At 36.7% G+C, this 19966-nt stretch overlaps 1 protein-coding gene across 2 annotated transcripts in view; it reads right to left on the bottom strand.

Moving 5' to 3' along the window:
• Positions 1-416: 416 nt before the first annotated feature.
• Positions 417-19966, bottom strand: part of NAIP (NLR family apoptosis inhibitory protein) — a 34613-nt gene continuing 15063 nt past the window's right edge. Inside the window, exons 3-15 of one of the 2 annotated variants that reach the window (XM_083352597.1) lie at positions 16837-16936; positions 15414-15495; positions 14891-14939; positions 13916-14041; positions 11997-12096; positions 10902-10983; positions 8184-8241; positions 5212-7314; positions 4693-4863; positions 3528-3689; positions 2663-2749; positions 2323-2487; positions 417-1474 (exon numbers count right to left, since the gene is read on the bottom strand). In XM_083352597.1, coding sequence (XP_083208723.1) covers positions 1110-1474; positions 2323-2487; positions 2663-2749; positions 3528-3689; positions 4693-4863; positions 5212-7314; positions 8184-8241; positions 10902-10983; positions 11997-12096; positions 13916-14041; positions 14891-14939; positions 15414-15495; positions 16837-16936 — 3650 coding nt within the window. In that variant the 3' untranslated portion in view covers positions 417-1109. The remainder of the gene's footprint in view (positions 1475-2322; positions 2488-2662; positions 2750-3527; positions 3690-4692; positions 4864-5211; positions 7315-8183; positions 8242-10901; positions 10984-11996; positions 12097-13915; positions 14042-14890; positions 14940-15413; positions 15496-16836; positions 16937-19966) is intronic. The other variant, XM_083352598.1, reaches the window with a different exon arrangement.

Here is a 19966-nt window from a genome sequence, read left to right as displayed (position 1 = left end):
CAGATGGCGGGGGAGAATTTCAAGTCAGTCAGCTTCTCGATGAGAATGCTCGGCAAAATGGTATTGAAAGCCGAGCTGTAGTCAACAAAAAGCATCCTGACATAACTTCCAGGTTTCTCGAGATGACTTGCTACAGAGTGTAAAGCAGTAGCTATAGCATCGTATGTTGACCTATTTCCCCTGTAGGAAATAGGACCATATGAATCTATTTTACTAATTTAATGTATGTTTACTAGCTAGCTAGCAATATAAATAATAAATCACCATAGACATGCATAATATATATTAAAATACATTTATTAAGGTAATATTTTGGTTTCCCTGCTTAATAGAGACAGAAAGCCTGCAGGCAGTACACATTGGGATAATTCCTCCGGTCAGCATCCCAAGACTAAAAGAAATAAACCATGTCCAAGTTATGAACTGAGTTTTATATATCTTGAACAACATCATGACCTTCTCCCTGAAGCTTATTATATTTTTAAAGAACAGCAGAAAAACACAAAAAGATAAAATAACTAATGTAAAATTATTACAAAAGTGGACATCATAACATATCAGCAGAAATTATCTACCAGTTGAGTGCAGCAAAGGAGAAATGAAAAATTATGCAAGCAGGCTAAATATCTGAAACGAAAATAGATAAGTTGAAATAGGAAAAAATGCTGAAACATGAAAAAAATGCTGACGTGACAGAAAAAAGAGATTACAATTGCAGTAATTCTTCCTAGATAGGCTTGGGATGGTGGTCTCCAACTACATGCTGATCACTATTCCATAGATTATAAATCAGAACTTCTTGTCAGAATTTGGACTACTTCAGCTTTCCTGCCAATGTGAAAACTGGCCTTCAACTTAGTTTCAGCCATATACAGAAATGCAAGTCCTGTTGAGCTACAGCTGAACTGTAAGTAGATTATCTCAGCTGCCCATGCTATGTCATGGAATCAGGAAGCGGTACCAATACTGATGGGGAAATGCTTTCAGAAAAATGGGAATCTGGTTGTGAAAAAGAAATTATTGCAGGACAATGGAATAAATTTTAAAATGACAATAAATGGTGAGTATGTATAATATCAATACTGTACAGTGAGCTACATTCCACTTCTTTATTCATCAATAATAGGTGCAAATGGCAATGTACATTTCCAAATTAAGCTTAAAACCTTTGATTGGGGATGTTGTTCTTTCATAACCTCAAACATGTTGAGGTCCTTCTCATCGAACAACCAGCCAATCATGCAGATTGTCCTGAGGTTAGGCAGTCGAGAAACACATTGGACAAAAGACTTCACAGTTGCTGCTTGGCATTTGATTTGATATGTAACAGTGCGACCGAAATTCACATCTTGTAGGCTTGGCATGTTGGACAGTGTTTGAAAGAAATTCCTCCAAGTCTCTTCAGTAATTTTATGGTTGGCTGAGAGGCACAGAAATTCAAGTTTTTGGAAGCCTCCATCAGCAGCTACTTTTGCTGAAACAAAAACATTAAGTAGATAAATGATATTTCAAAATAAATTGTACACCTTGGTATTCGTGTCATGGATACAGTCTGCAAAGAATCAGTGCAGGTAGCATGATGGATAGGAAATTTTGAGAGTTAAAAGCTACATATCTTAAAAGTTACTAAAGTTGAGAAATACTAAATTAGCATAAAAAGGAATGGCTTTCTCCTTTTAATAAAAAGAAATAAAACTTGATATGATTCATTTGAACATAACATATTGACTTTTAATATTTTAAAGCATTAGCTCTTCCCTCAACATGACATATTTATGTTATTCCATGGAAGCAAACTCTTTTAACAAAAAGAGGTTTCATCATTTTCTGGAAAAGTTAAAAGGGCCATTTAGGCAATGTCAAAATTCCTTTTCCGGGCAGTAATCTAAATGAATGCATTACAGACAAAGGGCTCTCTTGCCTTCAAGGGCATTTGCAAGAAGGGAATTAGGTTACATGCATCAGGAATTATACATTTTTCATCATTTGTGCAATATCGCAATAATGTATGGGATATCACTGTGGCTTTTACCACACCCTTAAGGTCATGGGTGGCCATAGCAAGAGATATCATTTGCATTACATTGTCTTTCAACTGAAGCAAATTATACTTTGTCACATCATGTAGTTGAAACAAATTATATCATATTAGGCTTTTATATGTCAAAGGTGCTCTAAGGGCTTTTAAAATGTGTTTGTTGGCTCTGTGCTCAGATATAAGATAATGGGGCCAGGCCAAATCTACAGGATCAACTGGATGATGAACAGAGGATGGCCATATGCTAAAAAGTCGTATAGAGATTATTTGTTTTAAGAGCTTACCTATTTCCAACAGGCCTTCATCACTTAAATACAGATTAAACTGCAACATACGAAGATTTGGAAAATGGAAACATTGTTGAACAATCAATTTAGCTGCATGTCTTATTCCTTCTCCACTAGGTAGAACAAGGTGTTCCAAATTCTTAAGCGAACCTAAAGCTAATGCTGCAAAATAAAAAAGATGTGGCAATTGAGCATCTCCCAGGAAACCGTACTGTATAGATATATAACCTATTCAAGAAAATTCAACATCAGAAATGCTGACTTTCCTAGATCAGCACTTTAATCACTGTACCAAACTTCAGAAAATATTCATTAGGAATGAAAAGTTAAACCATACCCAGTGGTGTACTTGCTTCCTTGTTTTCCAAATATAATGCTGAGAGATCCAGCATCTTTAATGCTATAAAATTTGGCAAAACAGCAGCTGCAATATATAAAAATAAATATAAGTATAATTGAAGTACAAAGAGCTGCCTTCAATTCAAATCAACAGATTATATAACTTTTACAATTAAAAAAATGCTTTTTATCACTCTCTAATCTTGTAATTCATTTATCTGAGTTTTTTATGGTCAAAATCTGCAAGGTGATGGGTGTGGCACTGCAATCTAAGCTCTACCCTTTTGTCATATAAATGTAATATCAACCTATTTACAAAAGAATATGGCTTTGATCACAATACCACAGTCAGCAACTTGCAGATTTTGACACGGACACGTCTGAATCTTCCAGTTCATAGGACCTCTTGATATGTAAATAGGAAACTGGATTGTTTGTAGGAATGTAGTGGAAAGAAGGGATGACCTTGAGTAACAGGAGGAAGAGTATCTCTTGTTTTCTTAGGTTATAGTACCTGCCCTGACTCAAGTTTCTTTTATCGGACCATTGTCTTGGTTATCATTTCTTCCTCCTTTTCCTCAAGGTCATTCCTCCTGTCCACTGCAGGCACCTTCTATGTTTTTTTCTGATTAAAAATACAACTCAGCACACCCAGCATTCTTATTTCATAGCAACGTGTGTATAAGAATGGAAAGAAAAGCAAACTAGATGCATCATTTCCCAAGTATATTCAGAAGGTCTAATCTCTGAGATATATTTTAAATTAAGAACTTTATGACATTTGAATTATTGCTTCTTTGTTACTAAGCAAAAGTGTAATTTGGTATTAACATTGCAAAAGTTCTCCATTAAATTTTTCTTACTAAGGGCACACAGTCCTTTATCTCCAACATTCAAGTCATTGAGCAGAATTTCAGTGAGCTTCTTGCAGGAAGACATTGCGCCCATAAGAGCCCCCATATCCAAAAAAGTTGAGTTTTTCAAATGGAAGACAGAGAGATTTGGAAAGTTCCGTATGAACTCAACTGGAAAACAAAAAGGAAAAGAAAAAACAAATTGTGATGTGAAAGATGTTAAGCTACATTTGACTGTATTAGTGTCAGATATACAGTAGATTTACTTCACGTTAGTTAAGAATCTATTTTACATAAGCATATATTTCACTTCTAGTCCTTTTTGCCTTAGGCATAAACAAATCTGCCAGTTTCATTTTCAGCTACTTCTTCATGATATGAATTTCACATTTGTATCTATTTTATGTGCATTGTAGTATACTGTATGTACTTTTTCTATACATATTTTTTCTTAGTTGGCACCCCAGTGATTTTGAGGCCATACGATCACCTAATGATTATACCATTAATGATATGAGTATTGCATTTAAAAATAAAATATACGAATGAAACACAGTGATTTATTAAAATCCTCAAATTCCTTTTAACCATTTTCTCTAATTAGTGCTTCCCATTAGAGGGGGGGGACAAAATAGAGAAAAAAGGCAATTGCTGAATCACGCTTGAGTTCCCCCTCCCCATTTGTATGTCTATGCCCCACCAATGCATGCACAAAAGTAATTGGGGATGGATGACAATGCTGCAGTCAGCATTTTGCCTAGATTGGTTGGTGGCTCTATTTATTTGTTTATTTATTAAACGTGTAGTCTGCCTAACACAATCACAGCTCTGAATGATGTACCGTGTTAGACAATTTGGAACAATACAATATACAACTGGATGCTCCTGCCCTTAGTTACACACTTGGATTACTATCACATGGTTGTGACAGCCTGAAGCCTCAGTGACTCCTTCTCAAAAGGTTCTCTGTAAGAGTCCTCTGAGCTGGACTTACTACATTCTGAAATAGGAACAAGAATTCTCAGTTCTAATATAATTTAAAAGATACACATTTTAAAAGAATGGTGTTATCTTAGAGAAAAAAGATAAAAGCATTAAACCCCCCAGTTTTTCATCCATATTCAACCAGTTGTCCATTGGAAGTACTCTTGACTTTTATACGCATAACACTTACCTAGCCGGGCAGAACTTGTTTTAAACTTAATATTGCAGAGGATCAATTTCTCAAGGTTATGAAGATTTTTGAACCCCTCTGGGATTGTATCAAATATATTGTGGCAGTTAGGTAGATCCAACGAGAGTTCCTTCAAAAATGTGTATTTGTCCAAATTTGCAAAGAGAGTTTCTGAAAGTTGTAATCAAACAGATAATCAAAGCATTTACTTATACATTAATTAACATGTAAATTACATGACTCAGATTTATCATAAAATCCAGCACATTGCTCACTGTGAATGTGTTTTAGGGCAAATTGATTTGACATGCTTGCCAGGCTTAATGCTACCTACTCTTCAGGAAGGCCTCAAATAAATTAAGCAAAATTGAAAGCAGTCCTCCCCCAGCACCACCACCACTACCCTTCCTTAGGAACTTGGTAACCACTTATGTTGCTCCTAATCCCCCAGTATTTCCTGATTTATTTATGAAAAAATATTTTTGGAAGAAAATAAAAAAGCAAAGTGGATAGAAGTACCTGGTAATGAAGTGTTCCCCGTAATGACAAGGCATTCCAGTGAAGACATTGAAAGAAGCAGGTTTTCTTCCAGCTCATTCAGTTCATTATTACATAAGCTGCAGATTTTAAAAGACTTCAAGTTCTCTTCGATAACCGGCTTGATACTCTCAAGGAGGCCATTGCAATTGTACAAATTGAGCTCAATATTATCAAAAAATGAGAAGAGCAATTTTAAGTTCTGAATATCAGGAGCTTCAAGGGAAGTCATACCACTGACAACAAATTTCAGATATGGAATCTTCTCACGGCTTTTCACACAGAGAAATGGAGTTATTATACAATCCGGTATCTCTCTGAGTATACGCTTTTGGAAACTATTAATAACTGCTATGTTTTCTTTAATTTTCTGGTTAACATTACTGAAGAGTTCAAAAGCATGATTGTATATTGGTTCGACCAATGGAGCCTTACAGTTGAAAAAAACACTTTCCATTGAATCCATAGAAACACAGTTCACCCTGCCTGAAAGCGTTTTATTAAATCTACTTGGTAAGAACAAACTTTCTGGATAATCCAGACATAATTTACGAATAGATCCACTTGTCAACAAATCTAAAGAAATCTCTTTCCCAGTCAGAAACTCTAAAATCATAGGTGCACAACTGGAAACCATATTGCTTTGATAAGCTAACTCAGTAGCAAATTTTAGTACCGTTCTGGTGAATTCTGAGTGATAACATTCTGGAACCAAAGTAGAGGCAGTGCTGATAAGCTCATATTGCTTTAAATTAAGTTCTGGAGTTTGCTGCAGATAAATAGTATTATCTGAGTGGCTTTCACATGACTTCTTGCAACTGAGTAAATTCAGTAGATGGGATATTATTATGGGTACTGCTTTGGATGGTTTGCTACAAGCATATCTCAAAATATATTGGTAGCGCCCACTAATTTTCACAAATGTGTTGATTTGCTGCAAGTATTCCAGGCCTTTCTTTACATCTTCTTGAACATCTGAAGCCAGGAGCTCACTCATTCTTTGTCCTGCGAGAAATTCTTGGAAGGAAAGGTGGAAGAATTTATAGAGTGGGTGGAGCCTTTGGGCAGTAAACTTGGTCAGCAATCCAAAGTAGAGAACTTCCTCCTCATTAACCCCAACTTCAGACAGGTCTTTCTCACTGAAGTTAAAGAGGGATTTGAAGAGACCTTGTAAAGCTAATTCACCACAAGCAGATATCACAGCTTTCATGTGATCCACTTCTTGAGGATATTTCAACAAGCTGTACAGCATGTAGGCTTTTAAAATGACAGCACCAGTGTTTTGTTCGCCATTTGGATACTGAGCCCAGTATGAGGCAAGGGCTGCAAAGAAAAGGGGAGTCTTCAGTATGGAACAAATGGTCTCCTCAAATGACAATTCAGTAAAAAAGTTATTTAAAAGCTGAATGTTGTGGGAAAATAGTTTTCTTAACAGATAGAGGGTGCTACTTAATGGAAATTCCAAAATACTGAGAAGAGTGTTTGCATGTTGGCGAATTCCTCTAACTTGGTGAGGACGAACTGCAACAACCAAGCAGTGTTTGTTCAAATAGTTCTTTTGAATCAAATCTTCAATTGCTTGGGGAAGCCCATTCATTTTGTCAAACTCATCCAAAAGGAACAGGATCTCGTTAGTTAATCTTTGACATACATTCTTCAGGCAATCTTCAGTCAAGGACCCTCTAAGACCTACTACCTGGCTACAAATAAGGTCGGCCAAACTTTGGTCGCGTTCTCCAGATTTCAGGGACAAATAAAAAACTAACTTGAATCTATTGAGTATGGGACAACATCCAGAGGCCCAAAGAATTGCTATTTTCCGAAGCAATGCAGTCTTCCCACTACCTGCCTCTCCTTCTATTACTGTAATGGAATAAAAGCTCTCCAGGACCTCAGGCAATGTCAGCTGCTGCTGTGGTTGGTTATTGATGTCCTTGGAGACAATGGCCAGATCCCCGTAAAGCAATTTCAAGTCAACAGCAAAATGAGTGTGATCCCCAAAAGAAATCATTTTCCTGAAACTGAAATCATTATAAGCCTCTGAGAGCTTTCTTTGCAGCCATTCGTCTTTATCGAGAGCAATGTCTGTAAAAGCAGAAATGACACATTTACCTTGATAAAGTTGATTTGACATGCTTTAACTATAACTGTTATTTGCAATTGTACATTTCCATGTAGTTGTCTGTTCTTCTGTTGGACATCCTATACCTACAGCAAAGAAGTGTCCTATTTGCACACTTCCTAGTGTTGCTATACAGTATATATAAATAAATAAAATGTTAATATGGAGTGGATTTACTTCTCTACTATATCTGCTCTTAATTACAATGTTGCAAAGAGACCCAATCAAGGACATAATATTGCACATATAAATATACATCTATATAAGTGAATGGTAAAATGCTGGATGAAATTTGAGAATTTGCCATGCTAAAGTTTTCAATATATAAATAGTAATTTTAAAAATTAATCTGCCTTATATATTTTGCAGACTGTGTAAGCAAATTATTTTGATAACTTTTATGGTGGATAAAATTTGGTCTCCTCACTTTTTACCTACATAGTTACTATTAGCAGGAGTCAAAACTAGGTCAAAGGCACCAAATTATATTATGATTAGAATAAATTCACATTTTACTTTAGATCAGTGACTTTACACATATCAGGCTTGGTTTACAGTATACTGTAAATTAATGTCTACATAAAGCATCTCTTTTGATATCCAGCTGGGTAATACAGTTGACTGTATGCCCCTCATTTGCTCTGAAACCTTAGGCATTTAAATATAAACTTTAAGAAACCTGTTGAATCAGTGAACTGCATACAAAGGCTGCACAGGTGTTTTTAGTGCAGGGTTATTAGATGCTGCACAAAGTGAACACTTCACATCCTTATCTTAAAATTTAAGGCAAAATCTCAGAGATCCATGTCATGGCATGTGGTAAAATACTTACTGGTCATGGTTGAGCAGACAGCTTCTATTTCATTGAAATTCTCATTGTAATAGGTTTGCTAACAAAAAAAAGCATGTTATATTAAAGTTCTGTCTTGCACATCCATTATAAATACTGCTGAAGGTGAAAGAGAAATCTCTATTTCTATTACATTGAAAAACAGGATGTAACAAATGTTGGTATTGCTAGGGTTGTAGCTGACATTCCAGAAAAAGAAAACACAATAGCACACCAGTTTTAGCTATGCAAATGGATACCTGGACATACTTAAACCAAAATTCAGAATGATCTCTACATCTTGGTTCTGGGGCTTTGATTCCTTAACCACAAGAGCCATTATCCTTGATTTCTCTTCTAGTGTCTCCATAGAGTAGCTATACTGATATTTTTTCTGGCTGATTTAAAGTTCAATTTTTTTTGTAATTTATTATTTTCTTTATTACAATTACCTGTGTGCCACTTAATCAAATAACCCTGGGAAGTTTGCCACAGTTGCATACATCTAAGGCATTCATAATATCCATAAATATTCAAATAATTAAATGTGTCATACACAAATGCTACCAAAGCTCCCTGGAAGAGAATTGTTTTTAATCTGATTGTTCTGAAAAAACTCAAAAGGTGGAAGCTAGGCTGACCTTAGGAAGACAGCTATTCCAAGCTGAGTCATTCTAAGGACGGGTATTTTTTATTTTTATTTTATTTTAATTCCATTTATATCCTGCCCTTCTCCGAAGACTCAGGGCGACTTACAAGCTTAGCAGTAGCCTTCATTCGATGTATATGCCTGCTTATTAGAGCTTTCACACACCCCCTAAGCGGCATTATTACAAAGTCAGCTTATTGCCCCCAACAATCTGGGTCCTCATTTTACCTACCTCGGAAGGATGGAAGGCTGAGTCAACCTTGAGCCTGGTGGGATGTGAACCTGCACTAATTGCAGGCAGCTGGTGTTACTTAAGGAGGCATTAGCCCACTGCTAATCCACTCCCAACCATATTATGGACAGGTGGCAGGTGTTATCTGGAGAAGACTCTTATAAAGATTGTTGTCCATATGGTATTGTATATGATGTTATATGGAATAACCAACATCTTGAATTGGACCCAATAACAGAGTTATCCATAGAATCCCAACAATTTCATCAGAATAAGAAAACAAGAGTTGCAACACAAGCTTTGACTCTTCTGTGCATGTGATGTCACAATGCATGTAAAAAAGAGGAAGAGCTTGCACTGCAAAGTCACAGTGGTCATTTTGTAATTTGCCCACCATTTCTCCTATGCATTCCCATGGGCATTAATTCGCCAGTATCAGTTTGTTATTTGCTTGTTTATTGCCTCAGTATGAATACAGATTTGAAGGAGCAGTAGCAGAATACTGATTTTGCCATGTACGTATTGACCAACGGGACAGAGAGCTGCTTTGTTTTCAATGGTGCTTTTATAGCTACAATATTATACTACATACTAAAGGCTAGCATTTCTTAAAATGTAGACCAGGGACTCCAGAGGGTCCACAAAATCAAAATTATTTACTAGATATTGAAATTATTTATAAAAATTTAAAACTGTATCATTTTCATTTTTTTCTTACAATATAGGGTTTTTATGGAAAATATTATATTTATTTTAATAGCTAATGAGTTTAATATTGTTATTTTACATGATTCAATAAATATTCTATGAATGCATTAATTTTAAATTTTAAAATGGTAAATATTGACAAATATACTCCATATAAACAAAAACTCTTTTAGTTGTCCAAAATTTTTATAAGTGAAAAAGGTCCTGAGAGCAAAAGATTTAAGAAACACTGCATGAGGCCATTGAAAAATAAGAGTTGGAAGTATGGATGGATTGGAGAGTAAAAACGATAGTGGTGTACGGCTATTCTGAGCATTCAAGTAGAGTACAAGGGGATTATATGGACTTGAATCACTATTCATTGATCAGCCATAGCACTGAGAAGGACACTTTGTTTTACTTTATTACATTTCTGTTTGTTCACTCTCTTTAGATACTAGTGTAGAATTTAAAGAGACGCCTTGGCATTCCAAAGGATTACAGTAATAGTTGGTGGCATCAACTACAATCTATTCCATTAATTTCATGTAAACTATTATTTCATGGATGACAGACAGAATCTTGTGGAACATATGGCTCTTCCATATATGCAGACTAAGCAGTTGCTCATAGGGATTGCACACTGATTTCATGATTCACTTGAGGCACAGTTGCTGACAACAAATCTAGAGCCACCACCACTACCTCAGCATCAACATGGCCATTGTGTTATTGAACCTTCTTCTGTTTCACCCATTTACAATTAATGGTACTAAAAATTAAATAAAGATCCAGCACAACCAATAGATGTTGTGTGATATATTAGGGAGGTATTACACTATATAAGATGTAAGCTAATTTATTAGTTAAATAAGAAATGTAGTATCCTTCTTTTGCTCTAAGCTCTATTATCCTTTTTAAAAGCAATCACCCCCTCTTCAATGAAACTCGTTCTTGTCTGGGTCTATACTGGCAAACTGAATTTGTAACCAAAATCTAAAATTTGTGCACACCAGGGACAATGTCTTAGTATATTACAAAAAAACAATAACAGTTCTTGTCTTTTCCCCTGATACTTCTACTTGTACAGATGGAAAATACTTTCTATTATGAAAAAGTTAATTTATCAAATCCTAGCTACCCTCTGTTTTACCTTTTCATTCTGTGATTCAGCCTCTGGTTGCATTTTGGTATTTTCTGACGATATCCATCTTTCTGGATCTGATAGTTTACAACTGCAATGCATTTAAAGAATAGCTGTGTTAAATGAGATCAACAAAATGAACCATATCAGATACCACTAATATTTGTATTCCTTTTGATGGTGCCCCATTGAATGGTTGAATCTTGCTACTTTATCTGGATGTTCTGGCTAGCACCAACCAATCTGCTTGCCTTAAATTGCTTTCTTTTTTTCCAAACAGACTAAAACTATATCTCTTGTCCACAGCCTAGGATCCATAGTAGACTATGTGGTCTGCTCCAATCTAGAACTATTTGTGATGGTTGAATATAACTGTCACCATTCCTAGCTATCTGCATGTTGATAGAAAGTCCTGCTTAATCCAGCCAGATAACCACATTTGATGGCTGGTTGTTTGATAAAAGAGAGGCATCCCTACTATTTGGAGGAAAGAGTGATCAATGCACCAAAATTTAAAGACAGGGTTATCTATTCATGAAGCAATTCTTGAATACAATTAGAAAATTAAAGTTGGCCCAAATGTGGCAATATGGGTGGTGTTTCTCGCCATTAAATTGCCATATTCTAGATGGTTGGAATATATAAAGTCCTCTACTATTCTCCTGCTGAGACAGATTCACTAGTTCTTAGCATTTAAGTTAAGGAATTCACAATGGTACTTAAAGCTATCCATAGAATAACTTATTCATGTATAGTCCTTCTAACATTTTCAGGTCATTAGTGGAAAACATTCTGCTTATCTTGCCATGTTTGTTTGACTTCTGTATTGAATTCATTTTTTTAACACGATGGACCCACAGTGTGGAAAAGAATTCACTGGAGTTGGAACAAACTCCCTAAGAGGACTCCCTTAGTACAATTTAGGGAGTAATTAAGTCAACCAATTAGAACATGCATATTTATCCAAATATTTATTTTTATTATTTATTATTTTATTTGTTTCTACAAGAGTGGGTCATATTTGCAACTTAGAAATAAACAAGCAGTTATACCATTTTAATAAATTATATTATACTGAGATAATTCAGCACAATCTTCACTTACTGAGGGAAATATTTCACATGTTCTTCCCAAGGATCATCAGTTTCTTCCCAGTTGTATACATATCCACTACAGCAAAAACACTGTACAGTATCGTTTCTCCCTGCAAAAAAGGCAATAGCAGCTCAATATTGTGGGATATGTGTGCGTGTATGTGTATACAGACAGTATATGCACAAACACACATTGGAGAGGGTGGGGGAGAGAGAGAGAGAGAGAGAGAGAGAAGAATGTTGTCATCAATGTTTGATCTTTAATTTTTATCAGAAATCTGTAATACTCCCTTTTGTTTCAGTTGACTTGTTAACAATAGATCAAGATCATTAAAGTAATAGATATAATGCTAACAACCAGATGTCTGCAAAGAAATACAATTCTTCCAGTGGTGGGATTCAGCCAGTTCACACCTTTTCGGCAGAACTGGTAGGTAATTTTTTGTTGCCCAGGCCCAGAATGGACTTCCAGAAGCGCCATCCACACAGAGAACCGGCTGTTCACATATTTGAATCCCACCATTCCCCTGCCGCACCATCCAGTCCGAACCTATCCTTCCATTCTCTGACTATCCAGTCTCAAATGTCAGTACTGTCAGTACCTCTCCTTCCACACACACACACACACACCATCACAACGTGGATGAGAAGCAAAACATTTTATTCTTCTTCCTCAAGAGAAAAAAAATAGTCCAGATGCCTTTTGAAGAAGCACCTTTGATACAGTATTTAAACAGAAGATGCGTGGCCATCTAGCAGGGATGCTATAATATTGGATTTCTACACTGGGCAGCCCTTCCATTCTATGATTCCATTCTATGAATTTATTTATACAATTATTTAAAAGATTTGTACAGCCACCCATTTTAGAGCACAAATCTGGGCAGCTCATAACAATAAAAATATAAAAACATGAAAAACATAAAGCTAAAAGCTAAAAACCAGGCTCCTTAATCATCCTAGCATGCCTTGACAACAATCCAAGGTTTACGGTATATTATTTTTACCCCAGCGACTGGGTGAAGAGCTAGGTTTTCATAACCTTTCAGAAGGCCAAGCACAATTGAAGAAAAGAAATATATATCAAGTTGTAGCAGGGAGTTGGACTAGAAAACCTCTAAGGTCCCTTCCAATTATGTTATTGTTATTATTATTAAACTTCCATCTCCTCTTTTTGAGACATTTATATATGCTTCCTTAAAAACATAAATACAACATACATAGAGCTAAGCCCTCAACCAAGCATAGTTGCTTGATTTTAATGAGTAGCCTATGAAAGCCTGAAAAAACATGCTGGCACTTTAAGGAATACATTATTTAAAGTTGAAGTGTCTCTTCAAGTAGCTGCTCCTTTGTTGAGGCTTTCATACAACCTGAAAAATCTTGAACTGTTTTAATGGGTACCACAATTACTCAAAGCTGAAGTTATTTTACTCTGAGTCATTTTCCAAGCATGCAGAACCTCATAAAACAGTATTAAGGTTAAATATTCAAAATAGTGTGGTTAATGTCCATCAGTGCTTCTCAATCTTGACAACTTTAAGATATGTGAACCTAAACTTTCAGAATTCTGGGCACTGAAGATTTCCGATCTTAAAGCCACCAAACTTGAGAAACACTTCTCTTTATATATAAGGAATTTTAAAAAATAAAAACAATTTTCCTAGGAGGTGACTGAATCAAAATTCTTCAATATAGCCATCATTTCCAAAACCTGACTTTTGACTTAAAACAATGTACAGATGTTTTCAAAATATTATTTAAAAAAGTAAAAGAATACAAGGATATACAATTAGAAAGAGAAGGTGATTATTAATTAGAACTGAGTGCAAGTAAGACAATTTTAATTACCGTACATTTCAGTAATTACTTTGCAGACCTTGGTAAATAAGAGTAAGATTATTGGGAGGGGAGCAATAAGAGACTTACCTGTATAGAAGAAACCTGCTTTAGCCAGAATTGCTGGATCAGCATGTGCATCTTGTGGCCACGTTTTGAAGGATTCCAGCCGAATCTCTTCATCCTTATAGATGTTCAAAAAGGGTTCTGGGTCATCTTTTGCAACAAAAAAATATGACAGAGTTTATGAAGAAATGCCTGAGATATTGTCAAATAGACATATTTTCATGATTTACAGTAGAGAAGAAAATGTATGTTGTTTTTAAAAGACCCAGAAAACTGTAAATAAAGGAAATGATGATATACAATCATCATTTCCCTGTATGTCTTTTTCTCACATGTACAGAGACATTTGTACAGTTTTCACTATTTATGTATAGGATGGGATTAGACAAGAAAATTCTTTTGAGTTAAGTTGTACTCCATCTTGAGTTCTTAATGAAAGGTGTTCTTAAACACAGTGTTAAGTAAATAATTAAAACTCAGCAGATTTTGAAATGTTTCAAAGCTTTGACAAAAAAATTAACTGGACAATGTTATCTGTTGCAATCAGTTCCTGCCCTGTCTCCACTGAACTGTTGTATTTACTTTGTATAGACGTCTACATAATCACAACCACTGATACAGTAGCAATTCAACCAGTACAAACATAAAAAGCCAAAGAAGCATGTGATTCTGTGGAAACATGTACCGTGTTCACAAGCGGATAGTTGAGTTTTTAATTGCAGTGACAGCAGTTTGCATCATGGAGAAGGTCCACGAACACTAAAAAATAGCGTTTTAACAATAGGAAAGGGGAACTCATATAATGAAGTTCATATGGCATTTTGGACCTCATGACCATTAGCATGATCTTGCAGTCTCATATTCTTCAGAGAATTTTTGATAACAAGATCCATAAGAGCCAGTGAATGAAGCCAATGGTCAAGTCTGAACATCCAAAATGTCTACACTGCTTTCTTATGATTTAAATCACTGGTCTAGAATTCTATTTCCATTACTTACCTGGGTCAGAAGGTAAACATTTCCTCGCAGATGCTGTAAAATGCTTTCCCTAAACAAAACAAAATATTAGAATTAGTTTTATAAGTTCTAGTCATGTTTCTTCTATGATTTTGATAATAAGCTAATATGCAGTTCCATTGATTTTGAATTCAATTTATAAATACTGTACATATGTTGTTATAAGGACTCCACTGAACAGTTTTGTTCAAACAACCTTTCTTTCATCTGCCGTGAGTTTATACTTTGACAAATAATTATGTCTAGAACAGCTGCAGGGTTGTTCTGGATTCTTTTTATTTTCCAGATCTCAGCATCAGCTAACTGCTGCTTTAATTTCCCACAATACTCAAACATTCTACCTTTTAATTTTGTGAAGAAAGAGAAACTAGAGAAATACTTTTTAGGAGGTTTAGTTAGACTTTCCAATAGAAAAATTAAGATCTTGAGGATTACCCCATTAAGAGTAACTCCTTAAACAATCATAGTCTAATGTTTCAATAAAATAAAAATGAAAAAAGAATACCGTAATGCCTAAAAATCCACAATAACTTTGAATATACTGTTTAATTTCATGTTCGGACTTCTCCTTTTGAAGAAATTCACATCTATAAAATAAAATAATGGTAATTTAAATATTTTAAATGATCACAACAGATATGAACAATTAATGGAATTTCAGTCTATCCTGACATTTTACCAAGAACGTAAAGCACAAATGTAAACATATTGTAATGGGTACACTGTACTATGGACATTTTGTACAATGAGCAAATTGAGTTTCATATTATGAAATAAGGACATGTTCTAGTTTTTATTCTCAGGATTCTTATACTTTTGTGTCTTGAAACCTAGCATACAAATATCCAAGAGCAATGTTTTTCTAGCTGCTGCCTGCCAAAAATGTTGGATTACAAATTCTACCATCAGCTGGTGGCAGGTTATTGACTATGGAGCTGGCAATGATTATTATAGTCCAAGATGTTTTAAGGGTATCAGGTTGGAATTTTGTCCACTAGAAATAAATGTATTTATTCATTGTATTTACACAGTCTTTCTAGTTAACAAAACTATTATATTGAAATCTGATTACCATTCCAATTTTCAGAATGGTGGTGCTTGAAGATGGAACAGTGATAGCTTGTTGATAGTGAAAAGGATTGTTTCTTCTACTTGTTCATCCTAAGCAATCCAGAGTGACTCATTTGTTGCATGGGACTAAGAAGCCAATCAGCACCCTGGAAGGGCAGGACTGCATCAGAAGAGCCTAAGGCAGGGGTAGGCAACCTTGGCTGGCTCAGGAATTCTGGGAGTTGAAGTCCATGAGTCATAAAAGAGCCGAGGTTGCCTACCCCTAGCCTAAGACTTCCTGCTGTTTTGAATATTGCTAAAGCAATAGACAACATTGTTCAAATAAAAAAAATCATGCCAGTTTATATTAATATAAGTAAACATTTTAAACCTATTAAAACTGTTTGAAATGTTAAATTTAAAAGATATTCTTCCAGGATGCAGAGAGGTAAAATTCAATTTCATTTCCAAAAGGAGAGTGTTTCACAGACACAGAGCAACAACGACAACATTTTTGCAACTGAGAATGCATATGGAAGGCGTCTCTATAAAAATAACCAAAAAAAAGAATGCTGCAATGGTCTTGTAGTGAATGACTATTGAATTATGTTGTCTTGGGGCTAAATTACTATCACTCTACAATGATTGGTGCTTTCCTTGGAAGATAATCTGGAGACATGGTAAGTAAACAAGCTTGCTGTTGGTGGTCACAGATCAAAGATACTATTGGTCCCTCTGTTCTTTGGCTATCTTGAATTTGCTTCAAGGGATCTGGTAATGGGGTCTCAGCTGCTGGGAATATAGCTACAGTACTGCTTTCTTCAATATCAGAACCAGGCATAAAAAGAGATTGTGAACTTGTCTTGTGCATTACTCACTCAGGAAACCATTTTGCATGCTCTTTCCATGGATCATCACCTTCTTCCCAATTTCCCAGGCACCCAGAGCAGGAAAAACACTGAACTGTGTCCTTTATGCCTGCATGAATGACAATTACACAGAGCTGAACTATTCATCTGACTTCTGGTACTTTGAAGCTATCCTTCTGGAAAACAAAGCAGTATAATAAGAATGCCAAACAAGGCTTCCGGTCCTGTGCGCAGCAAAGCAGTTTGAGGGATTCAGAATACCGAGCCCTTCAGCTGAATTTCTTTCTGGTTGGGGACCCTAAATGGGCAGAAGCCACCCCAGAGAGATGGCATGAAGGAAGAAAATCCCAGGGACCTAGGAGAGATGGCGATCTCCCCGAATGGTCCAAGAGAAACCTTCCAGAAACCAACAGAAGAAAGGCTAGCCTAATCGTCAGAGTCTAGCCCAGGGGTCGGCAACCTCGGCTCTTTTATGACTCGTGGACTTCAACTCCCAGAATTCCTGAGCCAGCTATGCTGGCTCAGGAATTCTGGGAGTTGAAGTCCACGAGTCATAAAAGAGCCGAGGTTGCCGACCCCTGGCTTAGTACAAGGGGTAGGCAACTTCGGCTCTTTTATGACTCATGGACTTCAACTCCCAGAATTCCTGAGCCGGCCACACTGAGGGAAAAGGGAAAAGTTTCCAAGCTGAGCCATGCTGGCTCAGGAATTCTGGGAGTTGAAGTCCACGAGTCATAAAAGAGCCGAGGTTGCCGACCCCTGGTCTAGCCCAAGCTGCAAACAACAGAAGTCACAAGCTCTAATTTAAACTGATTGTAAACAGTATGTTTGAATTGGGTAAGAATATTGATTTTCTCTATCCTATCTATTTTCCTGAAGAACAGAAGTCCCAAAAATAAAAGACCTCCGAAAGAAGAAGGAGGGGGATCTATTGAATGGAATGCTTAAAGATTAAATAGATTAATATATTCTTAGCTATGGTTAAAAAGAATAAGAAATTGAGGAAATAAATATATATTAAGTTAGGAGGGATATATATTTTAAGTAGTATGTTATTTCTTGTATCTCATTGCTTTTGCTTTCTTCTTCTTCTTCTTCTTTTCCTCCTCTTTTTTGTTTCTCTCTTCTTTTCTTTTCTCTTTCTATTATTTTATCTATTTCTTAAGAAATATAAAAGTGTGAGAGGGATTATATGGAAAAAATAGAATTAAATCTACCAATGTAAATGTAATTTATTGTTGAGAAAATTGTCACCAGTAAGAATATTTAGAACTTGGGGATAGAAATAAACTGAAATAAGTACTGTAACAGGATTTATGACAAGGCAACCAAAATGACTAATAAGAAAAGAAATATTATATTAATATGATTATTGTTTTTAGGAATATAGGGAAAACTATATACCTAACTGTTACTTATCAAAATAATGAGAATTGTATTAATCTAATGTTTGCAAAGAAGGATACTTTGGGGAAAGGGGACATCAACTAAAATTAACATATGGAATATAGATTATAGAAATTAATTGTTAAAGATCATTTTACAAATGTTACCCAGACAACAGTAAGACCAGATTGTAAGGGAAGTGATGCGAGACAATCATGATTGGCTAGAGCAAGGTCCATCACACAGCCAATGAGCAGAGCATGGAACCAAACAGGCTTACCAACGGTTTTTCAAACCTTCAGTGCTTTCTCTGATGACACTGGCAGAGGACCAGTGAAAGCTTAGATTAGGCAGATATGCTTTAAACAGTTTAAGCAATTACTTTTTATTGCTTATTATGATTATTTTATATTATGATTATTTTATATTATTATTAATTATTATTTTATATTATTATATATTATTATTATTATTTTATATTATTATGACGCGGTGGCTCAGTGGGTTAGGACGCTGAGCTTGTCGATCAGAAGGTCGGCGGTCTGGCGGGTCAAATCCCGAGTGCCGCATAACGTTTACGTTTACGTTTATTTGATTTCTATACCGCCCTTCTCCCTAGGGACTCAGGGCGGTTCACAGGGCATATATAAATAACGGTACAAAAGTTAAAAGGAAATTAAATCAATGCCCAATTAAAAACAATAATACAATACAAAAAACACCAAATTTGAAACCCATAATCCCCCATCAGGCCAGACCAGCTAATTCAAATAAGTGAGTCTTCAACCCGCGACGGAAGGTTCGGAGGTCTGATGTCGTCCGGAGCTCCACCGGCAGTTTGTTCCATAATGCCGGAGCGCCCACAGAGAAGGCCCTCCCCCTGGGGGCCACCAGTCGGCATTCCCTGACCGGAGGCACCCTGAGGAGGCCCTCTCTGTGGGAACGCACAGGGCGGAGGGGAGTTGACGCCGGCAGCAGGTGGTCCCTGAGGTAACCCAGACCCATGCCATGTAAGGACTTGAAGATCATAACCAAGACCTTGAACCTCACCCGGAAGACAACTGGTAGCCAATGCAGCTCGCGGAGCAAAGGTGTAACATGGGAGTACCGGGAAACTCCCAAGACAACTCTCGCGGCCGCATTCTGTACCAGTTGGAGCCTCCGAGTGGTCTTCAAGGGAAGCCCCATGTAGAGAGCATTACAGTAGTCAAGGCGAGAGGTCACGAGCGCATGAGTGACCGTACACAGGGCATCCCGGTCCAGATAGGGCCGCAACTGGCGCACCAGGCGAACCTGGGCGAAAGACCCCCTAGTCACGGCCACTATATGATCTTCCAGGGTAAGCCGTGAATCTAGGAGGACTCCCAAGTTGCGAGCCCTATCCACGGGGGGTAAAAGCTCACCCCCCACAGAAAGAGATGGAACATTTTGAATGTCCCGGGATGCCGAAATGTACAGCCACTCAGTCTTGTCAGGGTTGAGTTGAAGTCTGTTCCTCCCCATCCAGACCCGAACCGCCTCCAGGCAACGGGACATCACAGCGAGGGCATCATTGGGGTGGTTTGGGGTCGAAAAGAAAAGTTGGGTATCATCAGCATATTGATGATACCCAACTCCAAAACCACGAATGATCTCACCCAGCGGTTTCATGTAGATGTTGAACAGGAGAGGCAAGAGAACCGACCCCTGAGGAACTCCACAAACGAGAGACCTAGGGGTCGATCTCTGCCCCCCTGCCAACACCGACTGCGAG

The sequence above is a fragment of the Vipera ursinii genome (genome assembly GCF_947247035.1).
Source record: "Vipera ursinii genome assembly, chromosome: 2".
NCBI classification, from domain to species: Eukaryota; Metazoa; Chordata; class Lepidosauria; order Squamata; family Viperidae; genus Vipera; species Vipera ursinii.
Note: the sequence above shows the minus strand (reverse complement) of the source record. Positions and strands in the feature narration are given on the sequence as shown.